At 40.9% G+C, this 20,945-nt stretch overlaps 1 protein-coding gene across 1 annotated transcript in view; it reads left to right on the forward strand.

Moving 5' to 3' along the window:
* Positions 1-20,945, forward strand: part of LAMA1 (laminin subunit alpha 1) — a 167,741-nt gene that overhangs the window by 126,503 nt on the left and 20,293 nt on the right. Inside the window, exons 37-51 of the mRNA XM_042962825.1 lie at positions 339-549; positions 1,246-1,362; positions 1,488-1,651; positions 3,408-3,543; positions 4,081-4,174; positions 5,799-5,915; positions 7,467-7,649; positions 8,289-8,443; positions 9,923-10,066; positions 11,059-11,192; positions 12,301-12,451; positions 13,211-13,335; positions 18,810-18,960; positions 19,625-19,769; positions 20,239-20,380. Coding sequence (XP_042818759.1) covers positions 339-549; positions 1,246-1,362; positions 1,488-1,651; positions 3,408-3,543; positions 4,081-4,174; positions 5,799-5,915; positions 7,467-7,649; positions 8,289-8,443; positions 9,923-10,066; positions 11,059-11,192; positions 12,301-12,451; positions 13,211-13,335; positions 18,810-18,960; positions 19,625-19,769; positions 20,239-20,380 — 2,169 coding nt within the window. The remainder of the gene's footprint in view (positions 1-338; positions 550-1,245; positions 1,363-1,487; positions 1,652-3,407; positions 3,544-4,080; positions 4,175-5,798; positions 5,916-7,466; positions 7,650-8,288; positions 8,444-9,922; positions 10,067-11,058; positions 11,193-12,300; positions 12,452-13,210; positions 13,336-18,809; positions 18,961-19,624; positions 19,770-20,238; positions 20,381-20,945) is intronic.

Here is a 20,945-nt window from a genome sequence, read left to right on the forward strand (position 1 = left end):
TATTTTTGAGACAGAGAGAGACAGAGCATGAATGGGGGAGGGTCAGAGAGAGGGAGACACAGAATCCGAAACAGGCTCCAGGCTCTGAGCTGTCAGCACAGAGCCCGACGCGGGGCTCGAACTCACGGACCGCGAGATCATGACCTGAGCCGAAGTCGGCCGCCCAACCGACTGAGCCACCCAGGCGCCCCAAATTACTCCTTTTTGAAGAGGTTATGATGTGATTGCACTTACGGTTTCACCAAGACGCGGCGTGTGGGTATGCAGATCCTTCCGCTACGTTTCATGACGTGAGCGTTGTTCATTTACTCACTATGCGAATCGTCTGCATTTATCAGGGCTGCTGAAGATTTATTGTCACAGATTCAGAAAAATTACCAGAAGCCACAGAAAGAGTTGGAGGTATTAAAAGAAGCAGCAAGCAGCCTTCTTTCAAAACGCAGCAGTGAACTGCAGGCAGCGAGGGACCTTGTGAGGGAAGCAGAGGTGAAGAACCAGGAGAGCGACCGCCTGTTGCACATCGTCAGCGCCAACCTGCGAGAATTTAACGTGAGTCTTTTTTATATATAGTATATATATTATATATATATGATCATATATATATAGTATATATATTATACATATATCGTATATATATTATACATATATAGTATATATATTATACATATATATAGTATATATAGTAGATATATAGTATATATAGTATATATATATAGTGTATACATATATAGTATAGTATATATATATACTATATATAGTATATATATAGTATATATATATAGTATACATAGTATATATATATAGTATATATATATATAGTATACATAGTATATATATAAAATTATATACTATATATATAATTTTTTAAGTTTATTTATTTTGAGAGAGAAAGCGCGCAAGCAGGGGAGGGGCGGGGGGATGGGGAGAAAGAATCCCAAGCAGGTTCTGTAGGGTCAGCGCAGAGCTTGATGTGGGGCTGGAACTCACAAACCTTGAAATCGTTTCCGGAGTCTAAATCAGGAGTAGGCACTGACCGAGCCACCCAGGCGCCCCTAAATGTGAGTCGTAATAAGGACAGTCTCTTTCCTTCTCAGGGCTGGGATCCAAATTCTCCTATGTAAATAATAGCATTTTTAGCTTTAAAAATGAGCCCTAAGTACTAACTTCAGCACACGGTGTCAGGCACCGACATTTGGAAGCTGACTTGCTCTTTTGAAGCATCCTCAAAGGCGATTTTTGCCACAGGATAAGACGGTGCGTGTTCAACAAGAGCAAAACTTGACCTCCACGCTGATTGCCAGAGGGAGAAGATTGCTAGACGCTGTCACCGCACCTGCAGATGCTGTAGGAGATGCTCTAGCAGTAAGTTACCGCTCAGCACAGCCACATACGGGTTCCAAAGCATCTTCATACGCCTCCTCCACATGCACAAGCGTGTGCTGTCACATAGATGCACAAGTAGCCACAATATGAATTTCTCTCCGTAGCAGTTAGAGCGTCACCGAGATGAGCTACTTTTATGGACTGCCAAAATCAGGCGCCATGTAGATGATCTGGTCATGCAGATGTCCCAGAGGAGAGCTCTTGACCTTGTCTACAGAGCAGAGGACCACGCAGCTGAACTCCAGAGACTAGCAGGTGCTCTGGACAGGTGAGACCAGACCTTGCAGGAGTCCCAGGGGTGGTGACCCATTGATAGGAGACAATAAGGACCGCTCTTTTGATGACAGTGTTGGGTCACTCTTCTTTGGTCTGCAAGTGAAGACTGCTGTTTTATTCACAGGGGGAGAAGGATTTCCTCCCACATCTGGTAACATTGTTGTCCTTCTGCATAGATGGAAAAATACAAACTGAACTGGAGGGGAATTAGTACAAATGTTATGCTATGATATCAAGCCATGAAGGCCTTGTTAAGTACCTACTAAATACTCGGGGCTTTGTCAGGTTGGATGGAATGGCGATATTAATTTTTTTAATGTTTATTTAATTTTGAGAGAGAGAAAGCATGAGCGGGGGAGGAGCAGAGAGACAGAAGGAGACACAGAATCTGAAGCAGGGTCTAGGCTCCGAGCTGTCAGCACAGAGTCCGACATGGGGCTCAAACTCATAAACTGCAAGATCATGACCTGAGCCGAAGTTGGACACTTAACTGACTGAGCCACTCAGGCACCAACCCCCTGTCATATTTTTAAGTATCCCAGCTTAGCTAAGTACAGCAAATGAAGGAACTAGTGTTCAGCCTTATCGATGATTTATGCAGTATTGTGGTTAATTGGTAAATTTATTTCTTTAAAATTTGTTACAAATTGTAGGTAGGAAATGTCTGGCCCCACTGGGAATATCTGTGCTTCTGTGTGCTGGGTGTGTTTTGTGGAAGGAGAAAAATAAATATCTTTCCAATTTGAGGAATGCTGCCATCAAAGATTAGCTCACACAACAAAAGCAATTAAAAATGATAGAAGCTAGAATGTTGTGTGAATTACGTGCCGTGTGGAGCATTACCACCTACACATGCCATAAGAATCTGTAATAGAAAGCGGAATTTGATACTCAGCTTCTCTTTTCATCAACTTTCATTATTTCCCAAAAGAAAAAAAAACTCTCTGACTACATACATAGCTAGAACAAAACCTTTATTCTCTAGCATGAATTATAAAAGCAATTTGTTATGATAAATAAAGTTAAATAACATTATTACCTTCTGTTTATCAATTACCAAATTTTGCCAATCAAGTAGTAACTGCTAGTGTCTGGTCTGGGCATCCCTCAACTTGATAACCTTGGGAAGAAAATGAAGTGAGTTATTCAGCAGGCAAAGATACGTCAATTGTCAGATTTCATTCTCAAGATAGAGTGACCTGGATGAGATTGCACCATTACCCGTTGGCAAGTTCATAAGTGGTTTGCCCACTTGTAAGAGTGAAGTTCAGATGATTGAAATATTATCTGATCCTCCTCCAACCTCTAGTGAATTTCATTAAATCGGTGTGTACCTTTTGAGGAACAAGATTCAGCATCCTTATATTTGCTTAGGGAAGCTTTTTGAAAATTAACAAGTGCAGAGCTGGAGAGATTACAACCAACACAAACAGGGCATGGTGCCCCAGACACGTGCAGGGGGCTTGAACAGGAACAATGTTGAGGGCAGCTGGTGGAAACTGATGCTGAAAAAGCCGGGCAACAGCCATGGTCTCTTCTTTGGGTGTTCATTAAACAGTGCTTCTGAGTGTACTCATGACAGTGTAGCTACTTCTTTCAAAGATCGCTTGTGGAGCTGGAGGAGAATCCTTAAGTTGTTAATTCCTTGTTGATACTTTTCTAAGCGTAAGAAACTAGGAAACCTTTAGGAATAGTGGGCAAGTTCCACTTAGTTTATACTAACATCTGTACATTTGTCGATTGCATAGTGGCCTTGGCAGTGTTAGACATGTGTCCCTGAATGCCACCAGTGCAACCCACGTCCATTCCAACATTCGGAGCATGATTGAAGAATCAGAGAAAGTGGCAAAAGATGCTCTCAAGATCGTAACAACGGCGAGTCGGGTGAGAGCTGCCCCAGGGCTGCACTAGATGCCTTCCTTTACTAGGCACTATGGGAGATTGTTCCAGAAGGTGCTGAGCAAAGACCTAGTAGCTTAAATTCGTGCTTGTCAGCATTCTTGTCTGGAGGGATCTGTTTGGCTCTGTCATCATGTGATGTAAGTTTTAATTTCTTAAGATCGTAAATACTTCTTTACAAAGACCAGGGACTAGCGATGTGGAGATGAGGAAAATCTCACCATTTCTTATAACAAGAGGATAATGCTTCTTGATACATACTTGAGACAACTTTTCTTACCTGTGGAGGAATATTCATCTAATGGTGGTTTTTGTGTTTATATATTTAAAAATGCTTTGTGTTCTTTCTCCTCAGCCATAAATTAGGACAATTTAAATTGTCCCTACATATTGCCTAGTGGACTCCCATGTCTGGAACTAGACGGGAGGCTATTCGGGTAGAGTTGCTCTCCCGTCTCCAGTGGGAGTGCACCTGCACGCACCCCCCCCCCCCCGCCATGTTTACTCTGTCCTGTTTTCCAGTTCTCAGAATCCCTTGCTCCCAATGGGAAAGTGGCTCTCCAGCGCAGTTCCAGATTTCTAAAAGAAGGCAGCAGCCTGAGCAGAAAGCATCAAGGTCAGTTTCTAGCTTGGACTGTATTGCTAAGCAGAGTGAATACAAACGCTTTTCTGAGCATACTGCTGGAACATTCTCCGCTCCTGGAGGAATTTGAAAGTGAACGCTTCTTTGTCACCGTGACATGCCCATTTTCTGATGTAGGAACGTCATATTATAATTTAAGTTTTATTTATTTTTAAACTTTTATTTTAGTGCTATCTCTTAATGTGCGGGCACCTCTAACCTTCCATAGGCTTGTTAAGCCTTCTTTGGTAACTAAATCCTCTACTCGTGGCTTTAGCTCATGAGCTGTCACCGTTTCACAGCGTCTGTCAACTTCTCTTTGGCTTCAGGGCCTCCTCTCTTCATCTCACACTGTTTTGCAGGTTCATGAAGAGTCGTACTGTGTGTGGTATATGCTTCTTTGGCACTTTTGCCAGGCAGAGCTAATGTAACGTTAGACTCATGGTCGCTTCTCAAGTCATTACTGAATTAAATCATAATTTTATAAAAAATACCCATGTGGTTAGTTTTTCCTGAGGGTTTCAGTAAACAATTATTTGGCACGTATCAAGAGCTATCCAGTAAGCACAACACAAAATGGCAGCAGGAATCTGCTGTGTAAGAGAAACAGAGGAGTTTTATCACATACACTTTTCACCTGAATATCTTCTAATATATCAAAAACACCAAGTCTTTTTCTGTAGGAGTAAATGGTGGGCTGTAAGCAAAGCTCATACCCCTCAGACCACTGCCATGCCCAGTACTGGCTCCCATAGCTGTATGAGCCAGGGGCATGGATGTGCACATATTTTTGTTTCTCTGTGAGTGACACTATTTAAAATTTATGTTGTCATCTCACGGTAGAGAAAGTTCCTAATGCTGGATCATAAAGCACATTAAACACAAACTCTAGCATCAGTGTTGATGGGCTGTGGTTTCCATTTACACAGCCAAAGGTATTTCACAGGCCACCAAATAATGAATTTTCTGGCAATTAAAATCTTAAGCAGAACCATCGTGTTCATCAAGGATTTTATCCGTAATTCATTTTTTAACGCTGTGTCCAGAATCAAGATGTGATTGTGTATTATGAACAGTGAACAGAAATATTAGAAGTAAAAGCTTTGATCCCACAGCTTTGATCAGACTTGAAGGAGGCTGAGTCTCCTACCTGTTGGATGGCGACAGAGTGCAGGAAGGGGAGGGTCATTCCCCCAGGGAAGCATGGTGGGGAGCAACTGGGGAAGATTCCAGGGCAGGACTATGTCTGAGGTTTTATAACCCAGAGGAGAGACGTGGACAAGATTGAGGTGTGGACGGGAAGTCAGTGAGTGATAAGATTGAGTGATTTAAACACAAGTCTTCACCTTGAGCTCTAATTTAATTGGACATGCAATTTAAGAAGAAATATTAGGAAGAAGGGCAACAAGCAAAATAGAAAAAATGATCAAGCAAGCAAAAAACACCCTTAATTTCTCTAATGAGTGATGCTAAGTCTTTTGGGAAAAATTTCAATGTTGGGGGTCTCCGTAGAAAGCTGTTGATTCTGGAGACAGATCTGAGTGAAAAATGAAACTGTTGCCTAGGCACCTTTGAGTAGCCAACCCAAAAAAAAGGACACTTTTCCCCCTTTAAATAGGTATCACATTGGAACTGAGTAAATTGAAAAATACAGCAAAGAGATTTCAAGAGAATGCTCATACAATTACTAGGCGGACCAATGAATCACTCTCCATCCTTAGAGCATTCCCTGAAGGTAAGTGGAAAGGGGTTCTTGATTTAATTAATATTTTCTCATTTCAAAACCATTACACCTGAGCATGAGGAAGTCCTGCCATGAGTCTGATTAAGAGCCCTCGCTCAAGAGGAGACCAATATTGATAGAGTTTTTACTTGCAGAGGAGTATGATTTGGAAAGGAAGAGGACTATTTTTGAAATAATTCCAGAACGCTTGCATTGAAATGCTAGAATTACACTCTGAAAAACAAAAGCCTTGGGAGACTTTATGTTAGCATACGAATTGCTGACTTTTAAAATGAGCTTGACACATCCCTTAAATGAAAGGGTCATTCAGAGAAGTCAGCAAGAAGGGGAATGTTCCTGCTTTAAGGGAAAATGCTAGATTCATTATAAATGTGGGCAATTAAAGAACTCTTGCTTGGTAATCTTCCTTCATGAGGCAATAAAGCATTCTAAAATAAGCTCATAAATCACTTTAATATTGATGGTTTGGAAATGCACTATTCATTAAAATTTGAAATAGGATAACTTTTTAAAAGTGTAATACAAGTGAATCCTGCTGCAATGCATTACTTACATTCCTTCAGCCTTCTCTTTTTTTCTTAAGAAGTCTTACAAGATGCCTTAACAACTCTAGAGTTCTTTCTGCTGGTTCACCTTGTAAACACGAGGATTACTGTGGGGACCTGGGCTTGGGGCGCTTTGGACTGACTTATAACCTTAAGTCATTGGAGAATTTTCTGATCTGGACAGTTCTTCCTTCCTTCCTCCCCTTCCCTCCCTCCCTCCCTCCCTCCCTCCTTTCCTTCAAGGATGCATGATGTATGTCGATTAAACACTTAAAAATATCTTTTTATTTGGAAATAATTTCAGACTTGCAGAAAAGTTGCCACAAGAGTCAAAAGAAACCTGTCTACTCTTTATTGGCCTTCTTCTAGTGTTAATATTTGTCCCATTTGTGATTGAATACTTTAAAAATGAATACTAGTGCCTTTTAAAAAAAAATACATCACCCAGATTTTCTAGAATAACTAAATTCCACCTTACTGATTGTGACCATTTAGTCTTTACTCTGCTGTTATGTCTCGTAGCCAGTTGACACTGTGGGCAGATATCACTTCCTCTAGCCTGCCACATGCCCATCTCACCTACAAGTTTAAACTTCCTAACCTTCTTATCCACACACAGAGGGATCCGAAGAAAGGTTTAAAGAATATGAGAAGGGACGGATAGAAGGGAGACCAAAGAAAGAAGTGTAGCTTATTAAACATAGAAGATGCTGAGCACATGGCAATTAGCAGGTGTTGTCATGATCTCTCTATGTACTAAAATTTCAGTACAGAGGATTGTTACCAAGATTATTTCATTTGTCCCTCAAAGGGAGCAGTAAGGCATTGTGATATGCAGCCTTAATACTGCCTTTAAAAACCGGAAGCCCCATTTTGTGTTCAGCAGCCAGTAAGAAACACCGTAACAGGTTTCCATGTAAAGTTACATTTATTGTGGTTTATGGTTTTCTCCACGTATAATCACTGAAGTGCATGCTTGCATATACATTTATTTCAGGTGTCAGAGACAAAGGAGCCAAAATCAAAGAGCTGGCCTCATCTGCAAATCGGAGCGCTGCAAGCACCCTAAAGAAGGTTGTGGGATTGAGCAAGGAGCTGTTGAATACATCAACTGGCTTGTCCAGGGTTAATGCCGCCTTACAAGAAACAAACAAACTTCTGCAGGACTCTTCAATGACCAGTACGTTACAGTCTCCCTTCCCATTAGGAGAGTCTGCATCGTGAGATTTCGAACTGGCCAGGTGCACAATGGTGTCTTGTTCACAAACAGAATTCCTAAAGAATAAAAATGCACTGATATCTAGATTTGCATTTATAAAGAAAGAGAAGGGCCTTGGGTAGTGCCTGTTGCCAGTGCATTTTTCATATACAGTTGACCTTTGAACAACAGATTTCAACTGTGTGGGTCCATTATACAGACTCGATAAATATAGGTACTGAAAATATATTTTCCTTATGATTTTCATAATAACATTTTCTTCAGCTTTATTTATTCTTACTTTACTGTAAGAATACAGTATAAAATACAGGTAACATATAAAACGTGCTATTTGATTATCTGTGTTATCGGTAAGGCTTCCAGTCAACTGTAGGCTATTCCTAGTTAAGTTTTGGGGGAGTCAAAAGTTTTACAGATTTGCAACAGCATAGGGTTTGAGTGCCTCAACCCCTGCGTTGTTCAAAGGTGAACTGTAGTTAGCAAAATTTCAAGGATTTGATTACTAGAATATTCTATTTGATCCAGTGCACTGGTAATGAAGAACTAATTTCTCTGGTTTCCGCCCTACCACCAACTTCTTTGCCACCTTGAACTTGTTAGCTCTGCTAGCTGGAAGAAGAGTTAAAGATGCAGAAACACAAGCCAGCCTTTTATTTGATCGGTTGAAGCCTCTGAAGATATTAGAAGAGAACCTGAGCAGAAACCTATCAGAAATCAAACTGCTGATCAGCCAGGCCCGGAAACAAGCAGCTTCTGTGAGTGTGGGCTTCTGTGGCTCTTGGGGATGTGGCCATCCTATAGCTGGAGCTCTTGATAACTCCAGGACTTGGGGAACTCCTGTGGAGGAGGTGACTGTCACACTGGTCTCCTGGACTTCCACTGATTCAGCTCTTATATCTCAGATTTCTCACAGCCTTGTCTGCAGTATATTTAAAACTTTATGTTAAGCATATTTACCTAAATACATACATATATTTTTTCAGTGGCAACTTATGACTTTCATGTATGTGCCTGTGCCGTGTCTCAAAAATACCTTCTTTCCTGCCCCAGGCAGTGTATTTAAATATACTACTTAATTAGTCTCATTTTCTGTGGTTTTTTTTTTCTTTATTCAACATGTTTCAAAATGTTGTTAGCAAAGAGATCTCATGTCTGTATGGAGATTTATAATTGTAGCCTAGATGTATCAATTTATAACTATTAGCGGTAGAGCACGTGGTCAAAGTGTTTACATCTAAGTTTCAGTGGCTGAGTATGGTATTATTGCCATCATTTAACCAACCTGGTGTTAATAATCCAAGTACTTTTCAGAACGTTTGCACACTATGAGCCTCATCCTCCAGGAGTCAGTCCAACAAAACACTCTAAACACACACAAATCCAGGTCACTAAGTGCAAAAAACACTTGATAGCTGGAAAAGTAGGAATGTGAGAAAATGTTTTACAGGCATCCATAGCACATGGCACTGGTTGTGCTCTAAAGGAGAGGCATTTCAGGGAAATAATAATACTTTCAACAAAATATGCAGTTGTCACACTACTGGGGATTTATAGAGGATAAATGTGACCTCTGGTCTCATGCTCTTCTGCCTGAACCCTTCTAGTTAAGAAAAAGTTCTGGAATCTTGAATTCTCCTTCCTTCGGGTGGCCTTGTGATTGGAAAAGGGCTGTAGGTTGACCTGGGCTCTGGTTTCTATTTATTTCAATTAAAGTTACCAAATAAATGCAAGCCTGATAGATATTTCCAAATGCTCTGGTTAATACAAACCCATAATCTTAAGATTAATATAAGAAATATATGCAAATACTTAAATATGTAGTAAGGACAAAAATTTCTCTATAAGTATTTGCTGAATGTATAAATAGATTATCCCTTCATTTATTTGTCAGACGATTATCAAATATCCTCCCCGCGTGGTGTAAAGATGCCAAGGTGAACTGGAGAAGCTCCTTGGGTTAAGGAATTAAATCTCACATGAGTGAGACTCTTTCCAACATAAGATACTCTTAAAACTTCAAGAGTGATTTTTTAGTAGTTAAATAGTTCACCAAATGAACTAATTTTCATCACCACCAGATTTCTCACTTTATGAAACCCAAAACGTGACGCATCATCAAGAGAGGAAACCTGCCAAACAGTGAAAGTCTGTTAGGAAGCAGCACTTTTGAACTCTTGGCATGCTGCCAGCATGAGTCACTAAGTGATTAGGACACTTCCCCTTTCCTTTTACAGATTAAAGTCGCTGTGTCTGCAGACAGAGATTGTGTCCGGGCCTACCAGCCTCAGATTTCTTCTACTAACTATAACACCTTAACACTAAATGTTAAGACAAGTGAACCCGATAACCTTCTCTTCTACCTCGGGAGCAGCACCAGTGTGAGTGTGTACCTGCCGAAAGCAACAATGAATCTCTTATGAACATGTATATTTTCTGAATCGGCAGGGTTTTTTTTTTTTTTTTTTTCTTTTATGAAAAAAAAAAAAAATAGGGCCTTGGTGAAATCACTAATTCTTCTAAGGAAACTAATCAGCATTTGCTGAACTGGTGGCATCAGATTAAAACACCCAGTACAAAACTGAATGCCTACGAGGAGGACCGTGGTATTGAGGAGAGAGGGCTCTCCCCTCTGCCATCTTAATTGCTAGCTATGGGGTAGAATTTCCTATGTCTTCTGCAGCCTCTTCAGCCACTGAGTCTAGCATTGGGTCTGTAAAATCGATCTTGGTGGTGTTTACCAGGAGTGGAGGAGAGCACCCTAAGGGGCGTATCCGAATTATCCAGCCTCCCCCAAGCTCTTCGACCCACCATTCTGGTAGTTCCCAGAAGGCAAGTCCCCTGTGGAAGACCACTGATACCTTTGGCTATACCAGTGGGAATGTGTGGGTCAGAACCTTTGGAGGGGGTGTTAGAGCAGAAAATATTAACAAGCACAAATTCTAAAACATCTTCTTTGGAGCTGAGGTGCCGAACACATGCAAGTCTGTGATGTGGGATTTCATGGCTTCTATCTTGCTGTGTGTTTCATGTTCATGTATTGTTGCCTTTTCAGAGTGAGCAGATAAGTACAGTGCCTTCCCTCATGCTCCTTGTAGGCTGCTGGTGACCCCCCGGGAGATTTCTTGGGGGAACTTTATGGAAGGCATTGTGGAAGGCCATGCTGGTGGGCCAGGGTGGTGGGGCACTCATGTCCAACAGTGGCTACTGTCTTCCATGCTCTGAGTCATGCTCCAGCTCCAGGGAGATGAACATTTAAAGACAAAAGACAGGTTTTTTTGCTTGTTTGTTTTTAAGAATAGAGAAAATGCTGTAGGGAGTCATGCAAACAGTCTGGCACATAAACTCATCCCAACTCATGCCCACACCCCAGTCTGATTTCCTGGCAGTGGAGATGCGGCGAGGGAAGGTGGCCTTTCTCTGGGATATGGGCTCCGGGTCTACACGGTTGGAATTTCCAGACTTCCGAGCTGACGACAACAAATGGCACAGTATCTATGTAACCAGGTAGTGGAGAAAGTGCTCTCCAAGCATCTCTTTTCTTAAAACTGTACCTTATAAATTTGTAATGTGTTTGTCACCTTATGTAATTGTCTTTGAAACTTCTGGGAAGTCAGACTGCAGCCAAATATAGTTGGTTTAAATTACAGAAATAAGGACTTTTTATTACTATTATTATTTTTACAGAAGAAGTAAACTGTTACCGAAGTCAACAATCAAAAGAAGTAAAAGTTAAAAGTTTATGTTACTTTTAGGACGTTTGGTCTAAATCTGAGGCAGCCAACCCAGTAAATTGTGTTCTTCCTTGAAGAGAGGGGTGGGAGGCAGCAGGGTAGAAATGCCACGTGGTTGGTGGGTGTGGTGTGCACACATAGAGGACAGAACGCAAGGATCCAGGTGGAGAATGTGGTTTCTTAAAATTCAGACCCAAAGCAAAACTCTCCCTTGTAAAGCCCCTCTCCAGAGGTAACTCCTTTTAAGCAGCTTTAGGTGTATCATTTTGCTTTTCTATAATATTACAGTGTATTGTTGATGGTGTGTTATGGCTGGAAATTTCTGTCTTTTGCTTTGTTATTTATAGATATGCAGCAATACTGAAGGCAGTGGACTGTTTCAGATACACTAAAACCTTGCATTGCGAGTAACTTATTCTGCAAGCGTTCCACAAGATGAACAAACATTTCTAATAAATTTGAACTTGATAAACGAGTGACGTCTTGTAATACGAGTAGTATGTGACACTGAACATGACATGATCACAAGTGGGCTGACGGTTCTTGAATTTGCTTTGATATACCAGTGCTTTTGGATTACAAGCATGTTTCTGGAACAATGATGCTTGCAAACCAAGGTTTTATTGTATATAATTTAACTTGTTTTCTAGAACTGTCTTAAGCACGAGGAAATGTATATGATTTAGAAGACCTACTTCACAAGAGCTTGGGAGTAAACTGGGGGCAAAGTGGGCAAGACTGGGAGAGGGAGACCAGTGGGAGCCGCCGAGGGACTGTGGGGAGAAACACCTAGAGGCTATGTTATAAACAGATGTGTATGTACGTGGAGGGGCTTGGAATTCTGAAAGTATTCTTTTTGCAATTCTTTGTGACCCTTATAGATTTGGAAACATTGGTTCATTGAGTGTAAAGGAAATGAGTGCAACCCAAAAGCCATCAACAAAAACAAGTAAATCCCCTGGAACAGCTAAAGTTCTGGATATAAACAATTCAACACTGATGTTTGTTGGAGGGCTTGGAGGACAGATCAAGGTAACATTCGGGATGTTCATCTGTACAGGACTGATTGCTTTTACCTGTATATAAAATTAATGTTCAAGTTATTGAATATCTCTTAGGCAGATGAATATTTTTTGTTTCTATCATTTTGCTTAATGACAGTAAATTTGCAGAGTGGGTTGGTTTTAGAAAGCAAAGGATCCTGCTGATAAATAGCATAAATGGAAAAGAAGCCAGTGGTTCATTTTGCTATTTGAATTTCTTTTCCAATACTCAAACAGGAAATTCAATATTCCACCTTAATTTCTGTAGTTTCCCTTATTGCTATTCTAAACTCTAGTGGTAGAATAATGCTAATTAGTGTTTAGCACAGGAGCCTATGGTATGTATTTTATTATACCTGTTATCCCTTTACCGAATAAAGTTCAGTCACCCGGACTTACTTGGTTCAGTGCTCCGAAATGAGAGTAAGGGTCTCCTTCCAGCCAGACCCTCACACCTGACATGCTCTGAGCCTCTGTTTCCTCGTCTGTGAAAGGGGCTTCTCTCCAGGGATCCTGGTAACCGAGGTGATCTTTAAGATGCTGTCAGGTTGTCACTCATTCTAGGATCCTACTTAATAATCGGAAGGAAATTCAGTGATTCCAACCTGGCCTTTTTTCTGGATGTTGCTTTCTCAAAATTTGGATCTTTTAGATTTGAGCTCCTAGGACGGAGTTTCGTGCACATAGAGAATTTACTCCCTTCCTTCTGATACGTGTGGGCTGTGCTTGTTTTGCTTGTTTATATTAGAAGTCTCCTGCTGTGAAGGTTACTCATTTTAAAGGCTGCATGGGAGAGGCCTTCTTGAACGGACAGTCCATCGGCCTGTGGAACTATGTTGAACGGGAGGGCAAGTGCCACGGCTGCTTCGGAAGGTAACATGCCCTATAATCTAACACACAGTATGTTATTAACATCTGGCAGCTGCTTAGAGGATTCACGAGCACATACATCATGGGTGGTACAGAGTCTGTGATATCGGACATCTCACCGCTAAGGATGTGATGTAGGTCCTTTACTAACAGAAGTTTGGGTATCATTTTTAACCTCTAAAAAGTACTGTTTTCACTGTGCCATATGCTTTTTCATCATGGATCATAAAATTGAGAAGCATCAGACATCCTCTCCAACAACCTTCTGTCTCAGAGAGCCACAGCAAAGTCTTAGGTAAATCCCTGTGTCTTTACTTTGAAAATACCTCCAAGGATAAGACTTTTCTTTGTGCTGTCAGATTTTATGGATAAGTACTTTCCTATTCTTAAATTCTAAAATTCTAGAAATTAAATGCATTTGGTAATGGAGAACAACTACCTAAAATCGTCTTGCAGGTATTAATGTAACAGCAGGCATTTAATAACAAGCCCACTGAGCTCAACACTCCCTGCATTACTTTCTAAAAAGGTAATTGCAGTTTCGTAAATGTACAAGACCTGTTTTCTAGCACTTCAGTAATTAAGACAATAGATTGCCTTTGCCATTAGAGAAATGAAACATCTGATAGGATTCTGTCATCTAATGGGCTGCTCTGTCTAGATAGATATCTGTAATTAACAGTGAGCTGTGACAAGATCAGTTGGAAGCAACTCCCATTACATTTGGAAACTTGTGGGCGAGTTTTCATTTTGTTACTGTCAGATCTGTTTTCTCTTAGGGCTCAGAGCTTGGGATTTTGTGGTTTGAGCCTTTTCTTTGCTACTTTCCCCTGACTCAGCTTGCTTTCAAAGTCATGACCAGAAGCTTGGTTATTGGAACCTTCTGAAAAAAAAAAAAAAAAAAAATAGCTTTGGAATCTAACTTACTCAGGCTCCCTCTCCTACCAAACTCCCTCTTGGTGACTTTGTAGTAAGTCAATTACTTTGTGGAGATTTGATTTCTTCTTTCAGAAAAGGAAAATGGTAATCATGTTTGTCTTACCTCCCAAAAGTGGGGTGATGAACACCTAGCATGATGTATGTGAAAATACTCAATGAATTTGAGACTGTTTCCCTCTGATCTTTCTGCAGTGATAATCCACTGCTTTTTAGATAAATGTCTGTTATTTTCTTGACAATAAGCATGTGAAAACCAGAGGTTCTGTAATTGGCAAATATAATAAAAAATGATATTACCTAGTGAGGTAATGGCACCGGCTCTAGAACTCTGGGAGCAGAGAACTCCCCATCACATTTTCCTCATGCTTTTTCTCTAGCAGGGACATTTCCCCAGCAATAGTGATTCGAACTTGAAAAATGTTCTGGCCCCTGGACCTCTGGGCCCCACATTGACCCCAGATCATTAATCTTACTTGTAGAAAGGAAAGTCTTAACAGAGATGGAAAATTTCTAATATGGAAAATGTCCTCCTATGCTTTAGCTGTTTACAGTATCCCCAATTTCACCTGCCATTTTCAACGTTATCTTAAAACCGCTGACCTTAAACTGTAGCAATGAGTGAATCTGATGATTGCTAGCTCTTTTCTTTTGTTGGGGAGGAAGTCAATTTTCTGTGTGGGCACTCGTTTTCTTCTGAGATCTGCCTTCCCCCTGCATGTCTACCCAACCTGGACCTCCGGGGAAAGAGGAAGGTTGCTCCAAACTCGGGAGGGACTGGCAGGTGCCACCACCCTCCCGACGCATGTCCTGGAACTGGCTTTTTTGCTGGAAGGCTGACCACCCAGCTGAACCTTAGGGTCAGACTGACTCATTAGCTTAAAGTTTTGATTAAATGTTTTTCTGGGCACTAAACAAATCAACTGGCTATTCTTATACTGACTACCACTTCTAAAGTATGTTGTGTGTTTTTTTTAAAGAATACTAGTTTGATAGGATATTAATAAATACTTTCTTAAAGTGGGGGTGTCAGATGTGTCCTGACCATAAATGTTTGGGAAACAGTGTGTTAAATGATTTAAGTACATTTCCTGATTGTGAGGCATCCAGAGCCTCTAATGTGCGAACGTGCAGTAACCCTGTCCTTGATATGGGCTGGAGTTGCACCATTCCCAAACTCACTTGATCCCAAACTTTTTAAAAAGCAGCATTCCAGAGTTGCTGGTGTTCCATAGAACACATACCATGGCAAGTGCTGAGACAGACACAGCTGATGCTTTCTGTATTTGTAAACTGAATTGTCTTCATTTTAGGCAACCATCCCTACCTATTAGACAAAGACTTGAGCTCAAAGAATTAACAAACTAATTCTAGTAAATGAATCAATTTTAGCAGACCAGTGATTAGAATTCAGTGTGCTTTGGACCTCTGCGTGTAACCTGCCGTTTTACATCATTAGTGTGGTCAACTGATGTCCTTTAGATTTACTAAAATAATTTTCTCAATAGAAACATTTACCTGTAACTTTGACTTATATTTTTTCATTTATTTTTTATTTTTTTATTAAAAAAATTTTTTTTAACATTTTATTTTTGAGACAGGGAGAGACAGAGCATGAACAGGGGAGGGTCAGAGAGAGGGAGACACAGAATCTGAAACAGGCTCCAGGCTCTGAGCTGTCAGCACAGATCCTGACGCGGGGCTCGAACTCACGGACGGCGAGATCATGACCTGAGCCGAAGTCGGCCGCTTAACCGACTGAGGCGCCCCTAACTTTTACTTCTATTACCAACTAAATGAATTGAATTTTTTGTTTTATTCCTTGTTGGATATATTTACACTTCTCTATATGCTATCAATGTATGTTAATTATGAACAATCTCTTAAATTCTTAAAGGATATTACAAAAGAAACCATGGATTCTAACAGTTTTCACCTAAATATGGGAAAAAAACCTGTTTATTTAATTAACAGGACTTTATTCTTGTATTAGTTATGAGTGGATGTTGTGATAGGCTGTGTAGCTGACCTTTGGGATAGGTCAGTCACCTGCGTTCAGGGTACTCTTCTAGGTGCTGGCAAGGTCAACGTCAGTCACGAGTTCATCTCCTCCAACATCTCCTGGTGTATAGGAGAGAGAGCCATATGAAAGCACAAAGTACTCTGTGCTGTGGCAGGAGGAGGTGACAGGTGAAGCAGCATCTTAGGCCTGGGCCCAGGTGCTACCCCACTCACTCTCATAACAGCTGCCCAGAGTGCTGATGGTACCACAGTAGGTATTACCCCTGTCACGAGTGAGAGCTCGGACCAGAGGCCTAGTCATTCTTTAAGGCTCACAGGGCTGAGGGCTGGGGAGGGAGAGTGTCTCTCTAGGCCTGCCTGACTACAGGACTCTCACCTGGAATTGCTGGGTCTGGAACAGAGCTCTCCGTAAAGTGCTCTTGCCAACCCTGCTTTCATTTGTCCCGGGGCCTCTTGTCTGGGCAGGGGCCTGGAGCTGCCTTCCTGTGGCCCACCTGCGATCAGGCACCTGGGCCTCATGGTTATAGAATGGAAGCCTGACCCACAAGGGGGCAAGCCCCAGAAGTGTGTCACTGACCCCGGGTCAAGAACCTCCGAAGACGTGCATTCACAGGTCGGTTCATTTGAATGCACCCCTCTTTTTGCTGCCTCATTGGGGCAGGCCCTGCTGATGGAGAGAAGCCAGAAGTAGAGAGTCCACATTCTTGAGAACAGAGAACTCAGGAGTTCTGGGGAAGGAGAGGGTGTGTGCAGCGGAACAAGACAGATTTCTGGAGTTCTGTTTGAAACCTGGTTTCACTATTTTCTTGGGTGTGCTCTTTAAAAAGGTACTTAATTTTTGAGGTTCAGGTTTTAAGAGGCAAGATGGCAGCCCTTCAGGGACCTCTGAACAAAGCAGAATCATCAGAGCTAAATGTACTGAACATATAAGTGCCAAGCACTGTCTAGAGAACTTGACATGTATTAAGTCATGCACAGCTTTCCTGAGAGCTGCTATTGTTTTCCTTATTTAATAGATGAAAAGAATGAAGCGCAGAGACATTAGGTAACTTTTCCGAGTTCGCACAGCTAGTAAATTGAAGGACTGGGATTTGAACCCCAGCAATCTTGTTCTAGAGTCTGCATCCTTAACCCCATGAAACTGGTCAGCCAAGAGCTAGAGCAATGGAACATGCTTGTAGGAAGTCACAGCTTTAGGAATTAAATAACAGAGAATTAAGCCATAGTTTCTTTTTTTTTTGTTTTTCTGAGCCGAAGTCGGATGTTGTTTTTTTTTTTTTTTTTCAATATATGGAGTTTATTGTCAAATTGGTTTCCATACAACACCCAGTGCTCATCCCAAAAGGTGCCCTCCTCAGTACCCATCACCCACCCACCCCTCTCTCCCACCCCCCATCAACCCTCAGTTCTCAGTTTTTAAGAGTCTCTTATGCTTTGGCTCTCTTCCACTCTAACCTGTTTTTTTTTTCCCTTCCCCTCCCCCATGGGTTTCTGTTAAGTTTCTCAGGATCCACATAAGAGTGAAACCATATGGTATCTGTCTATAGTTTCTTTATGCAGAGTGCATTTAAGTTATATACACTTCCTGAAAGAGGTCGAAAGACAGCAATCTTTAGAAAAAACTGGACTGTGGGAAGCTATCAGTTTGAAACCCCAGGTTTCACAAAGCACCGCTATGTTTGTTCTGTGGATGGAAACGGTGTCACCATTGGGTTACTTGTCCTGCTTGGAGATACGGCACTGAGTTTGCTTATTCCACTGGGAGAAGTACAAATTCCTACCCCAAACACATCAAAGTCCAAGTTTCACTCTGAAGCCCAGAAACATTTTTTAAACCTATTAGGACATGTTCCAGATAAGCTTACTTTGTAATTAAAGCGTAAATAAAGTCAGCCTGTTGAGGTGTGGGAAAGACCAGAAAACACTCACCTGAGAAGTACTGAGGTCTGTATTAAATAACTTTGTTCTAAGTTCATCCTGCAGATTTTTGATATATATATATATTTATTTATTTATATATTTATTTATGTATTTTATATATATATATCAGTGATTTTTTTTTTGCAGTGGTCCTTCTGCTACATTGATGTAGATTTGGTTTTCCATCATTACTCCAGTTTAGCTGATGTATTAGTTAAAACCAGCAGAGGGTGATAACATGCTAATATAAAAATTACTCTGAAAGCTTTGGAATTAAGAAAGGACAGTTACATTAAAGGACATTGGAACAAAGAGTCTACTTGATAAGCAGAAATATTTAGAGCAGTTATCCATCCTTTGAAGACATTCCTTTTTACTACAGTCAACACTGCCTACATTTTCCTTTCCATATAAAGCAACTGGCATTTGTTTTGCATAATCTCATGGCAAGCATATTTTAAGATATGAGTTATGCTTATCAGATTATGGAAATAATAGCTCTACCAGTTTTTGTGAGGGAGAGAACTCAGTAAAGGTATTTCTTCTCCTTAACTGCCTTCCTGAGAATAGATTGTTATTTCATCTGCTCTGCTTTGCAGCCCCCAGAACGAAGACTCGTCCTTCCATTTTGATGGGAGTGGTTATTCGGTTGTGGAGAAGACGCTCCGGGCTACCGTGACTCAGATAATTATGCTTTTTAGTACCTTTTCACCCAACGGGCTTCTTCTCTACCTTGCTTCAAATGGCACTGTAAGAGGCTTTATGGGACAGCAGACTCCACCGTGTATATACAGTCAGATTGCTAGGAGGAGATTTATGTTTAATGACTGTTTTATGAGCATATGCAAATATAATGTATACATATGTATGCCATACTATTTCCCTGTTTTAAGAAATGTATTATAAATTCACCAAAGAACCTTTGGAAAATACAGTACAGAGCACCAAGGAGAAAACAGCCTTCCAATCGTTGTAGAGAGCAGTGACATTTGTTATTAAATTTTGACTTTCATAGATCTTGCTCCACATTCACTGTGATCCCTGTGGCCTTTGAATTCCATGGACAGGAATTTCATGTTATTTTTATCCTATTGTGCCCGTGATCTCTCTGTGGATCTTCTAGTTTTATTTTTAGGACTGGCCCATGTAATCTCAATGAAAAAGATACAAAGATTCCATTTCTCTTACTGAGTTGGGGATTTGGGCAACAATGCGTTTCTCTCCTTTGTATCAGTGTAGTATTCTAGAAAGTCTTCCCGGACACTTCAGTTTCCTAACAGAGACCTCGGGCTGTTAGGCCAGATCCAGTTTTCTGAGTTTGACTTTGGAAGACTTCTGCCATCCTTGCCTTGGGAGGGAAAGGGGATCCGTAAGAATGACATAGCCCTGGGTAACTCTTTTCTCTTCTTCACAGAAAGACTTTGTATCCATCGAGCTGGTGCGTGGCAGAGTTAGAGTTACAGTTGACCTGGGTTCAGGGCCTCTTGCTCTTATTACAGACAGACGCTATAACAACGGAACCTGGTATAAAATCGCCTTCCAGAGAAACCGAAAGCAAGTTAAGTGCACAGAAGGGCAAGGAGATACTGGTCACTCTCATAGAAATAGAAATCCTTCCAAAATCAGCAGTCTTTATGTACTTTGTGGCTCCTTGGGTATTCTTGAATGATACTCTAATAGAAAGCCATTGTTTTCTTTGAAATGCTAAACGCCAGGATTCACATTTTGCTGGAGAAATGTTATAATTCTATTTTCTATGGTTTCCAGGTGCATTACTTAACATTAAATGCTGCATTGGAATCAAGGATCAAATCCATTCTCTTTTCTGCCACACACACACTGCTGTCATTTTAGTTTTGTATATTCTGGATTCACTGACTTTTGTACAGAGGATTTAATAGTCAAGAATACTCCCTGGTCAAATGTGCAGAATGTGAAAGAGTATGTCTTTATAAATGAACTTTGGTTTTACTTTAATGCAGAAAGTGATTTTCATTTTCTTGTCTCTTCTATTTGATCTCATTTTAGGACTCCTAGCAGTTATTGATGCATATAACACCAGTTATAAAGAAACGAAGCAAGGTGAAACTCCGGGAGCATCTTCTGACCTCAATCGTCTAGATAAAGATCCAATTTATGTGGGTGGATTACCTAGGTCAAGAGTTGTAAGGTATATCACATGGCCCAATTGTCATGCCTGTAATTGCCAAATGTGTCAGTTTCCCAGGGCTGCCATAATAAGGTGCCACAAGCCAGGGGACTTAAACAACTGTGGAGGCTACAAGTCCAAAATCAAGGTGTCGGCAAAATTGCTTCCGTCTGAGGGTTGTGAGAAAGAATCTGTTCCATGCCTCTTTCCTAGCTTCTGGGAGTTTCAGGCATTACTCAGCTTGTGGATGGCTTCTCTTTGTTTCTTATTATACTGTCTTCCCTCTGTGTATGTCTCTGTGACCAAATTTCCCTTTTTAAGTTTATTTTTGGATGTGAGCAGAGAGACAGGGAGAGATAATCCGAAGCAGGCTCCATGTTGTCAGCACAGACCCCGGCGTGGGGCTCGATCTCATGAATCACGAGATCATGACCTGAGCCAAAATCAAGAGCTAGACACATAACCAACTGAGCCACCCAGGTGCCTCTAAATTTCCCTTTTTATAATGACAATGGTCATATTGGATTAGGACCTATCCTAATGACCTCATCTTAACTTGATTACATCTAAAAAGACCTTATTTCCA

Source organism: Panthera tigris, chromosome D3 (assembly GCF_018350195.1).
Source record: "Panthera tigris isolate Pti1 chromosome D3, P.tigris_Pti1_mat1.1, whole genome shotgun sequence".
NCBI lineage: Eukaryota > Metazoa > Chordata > Mammalia > Carnivora > Felidae > Panthera > Panthera tigris.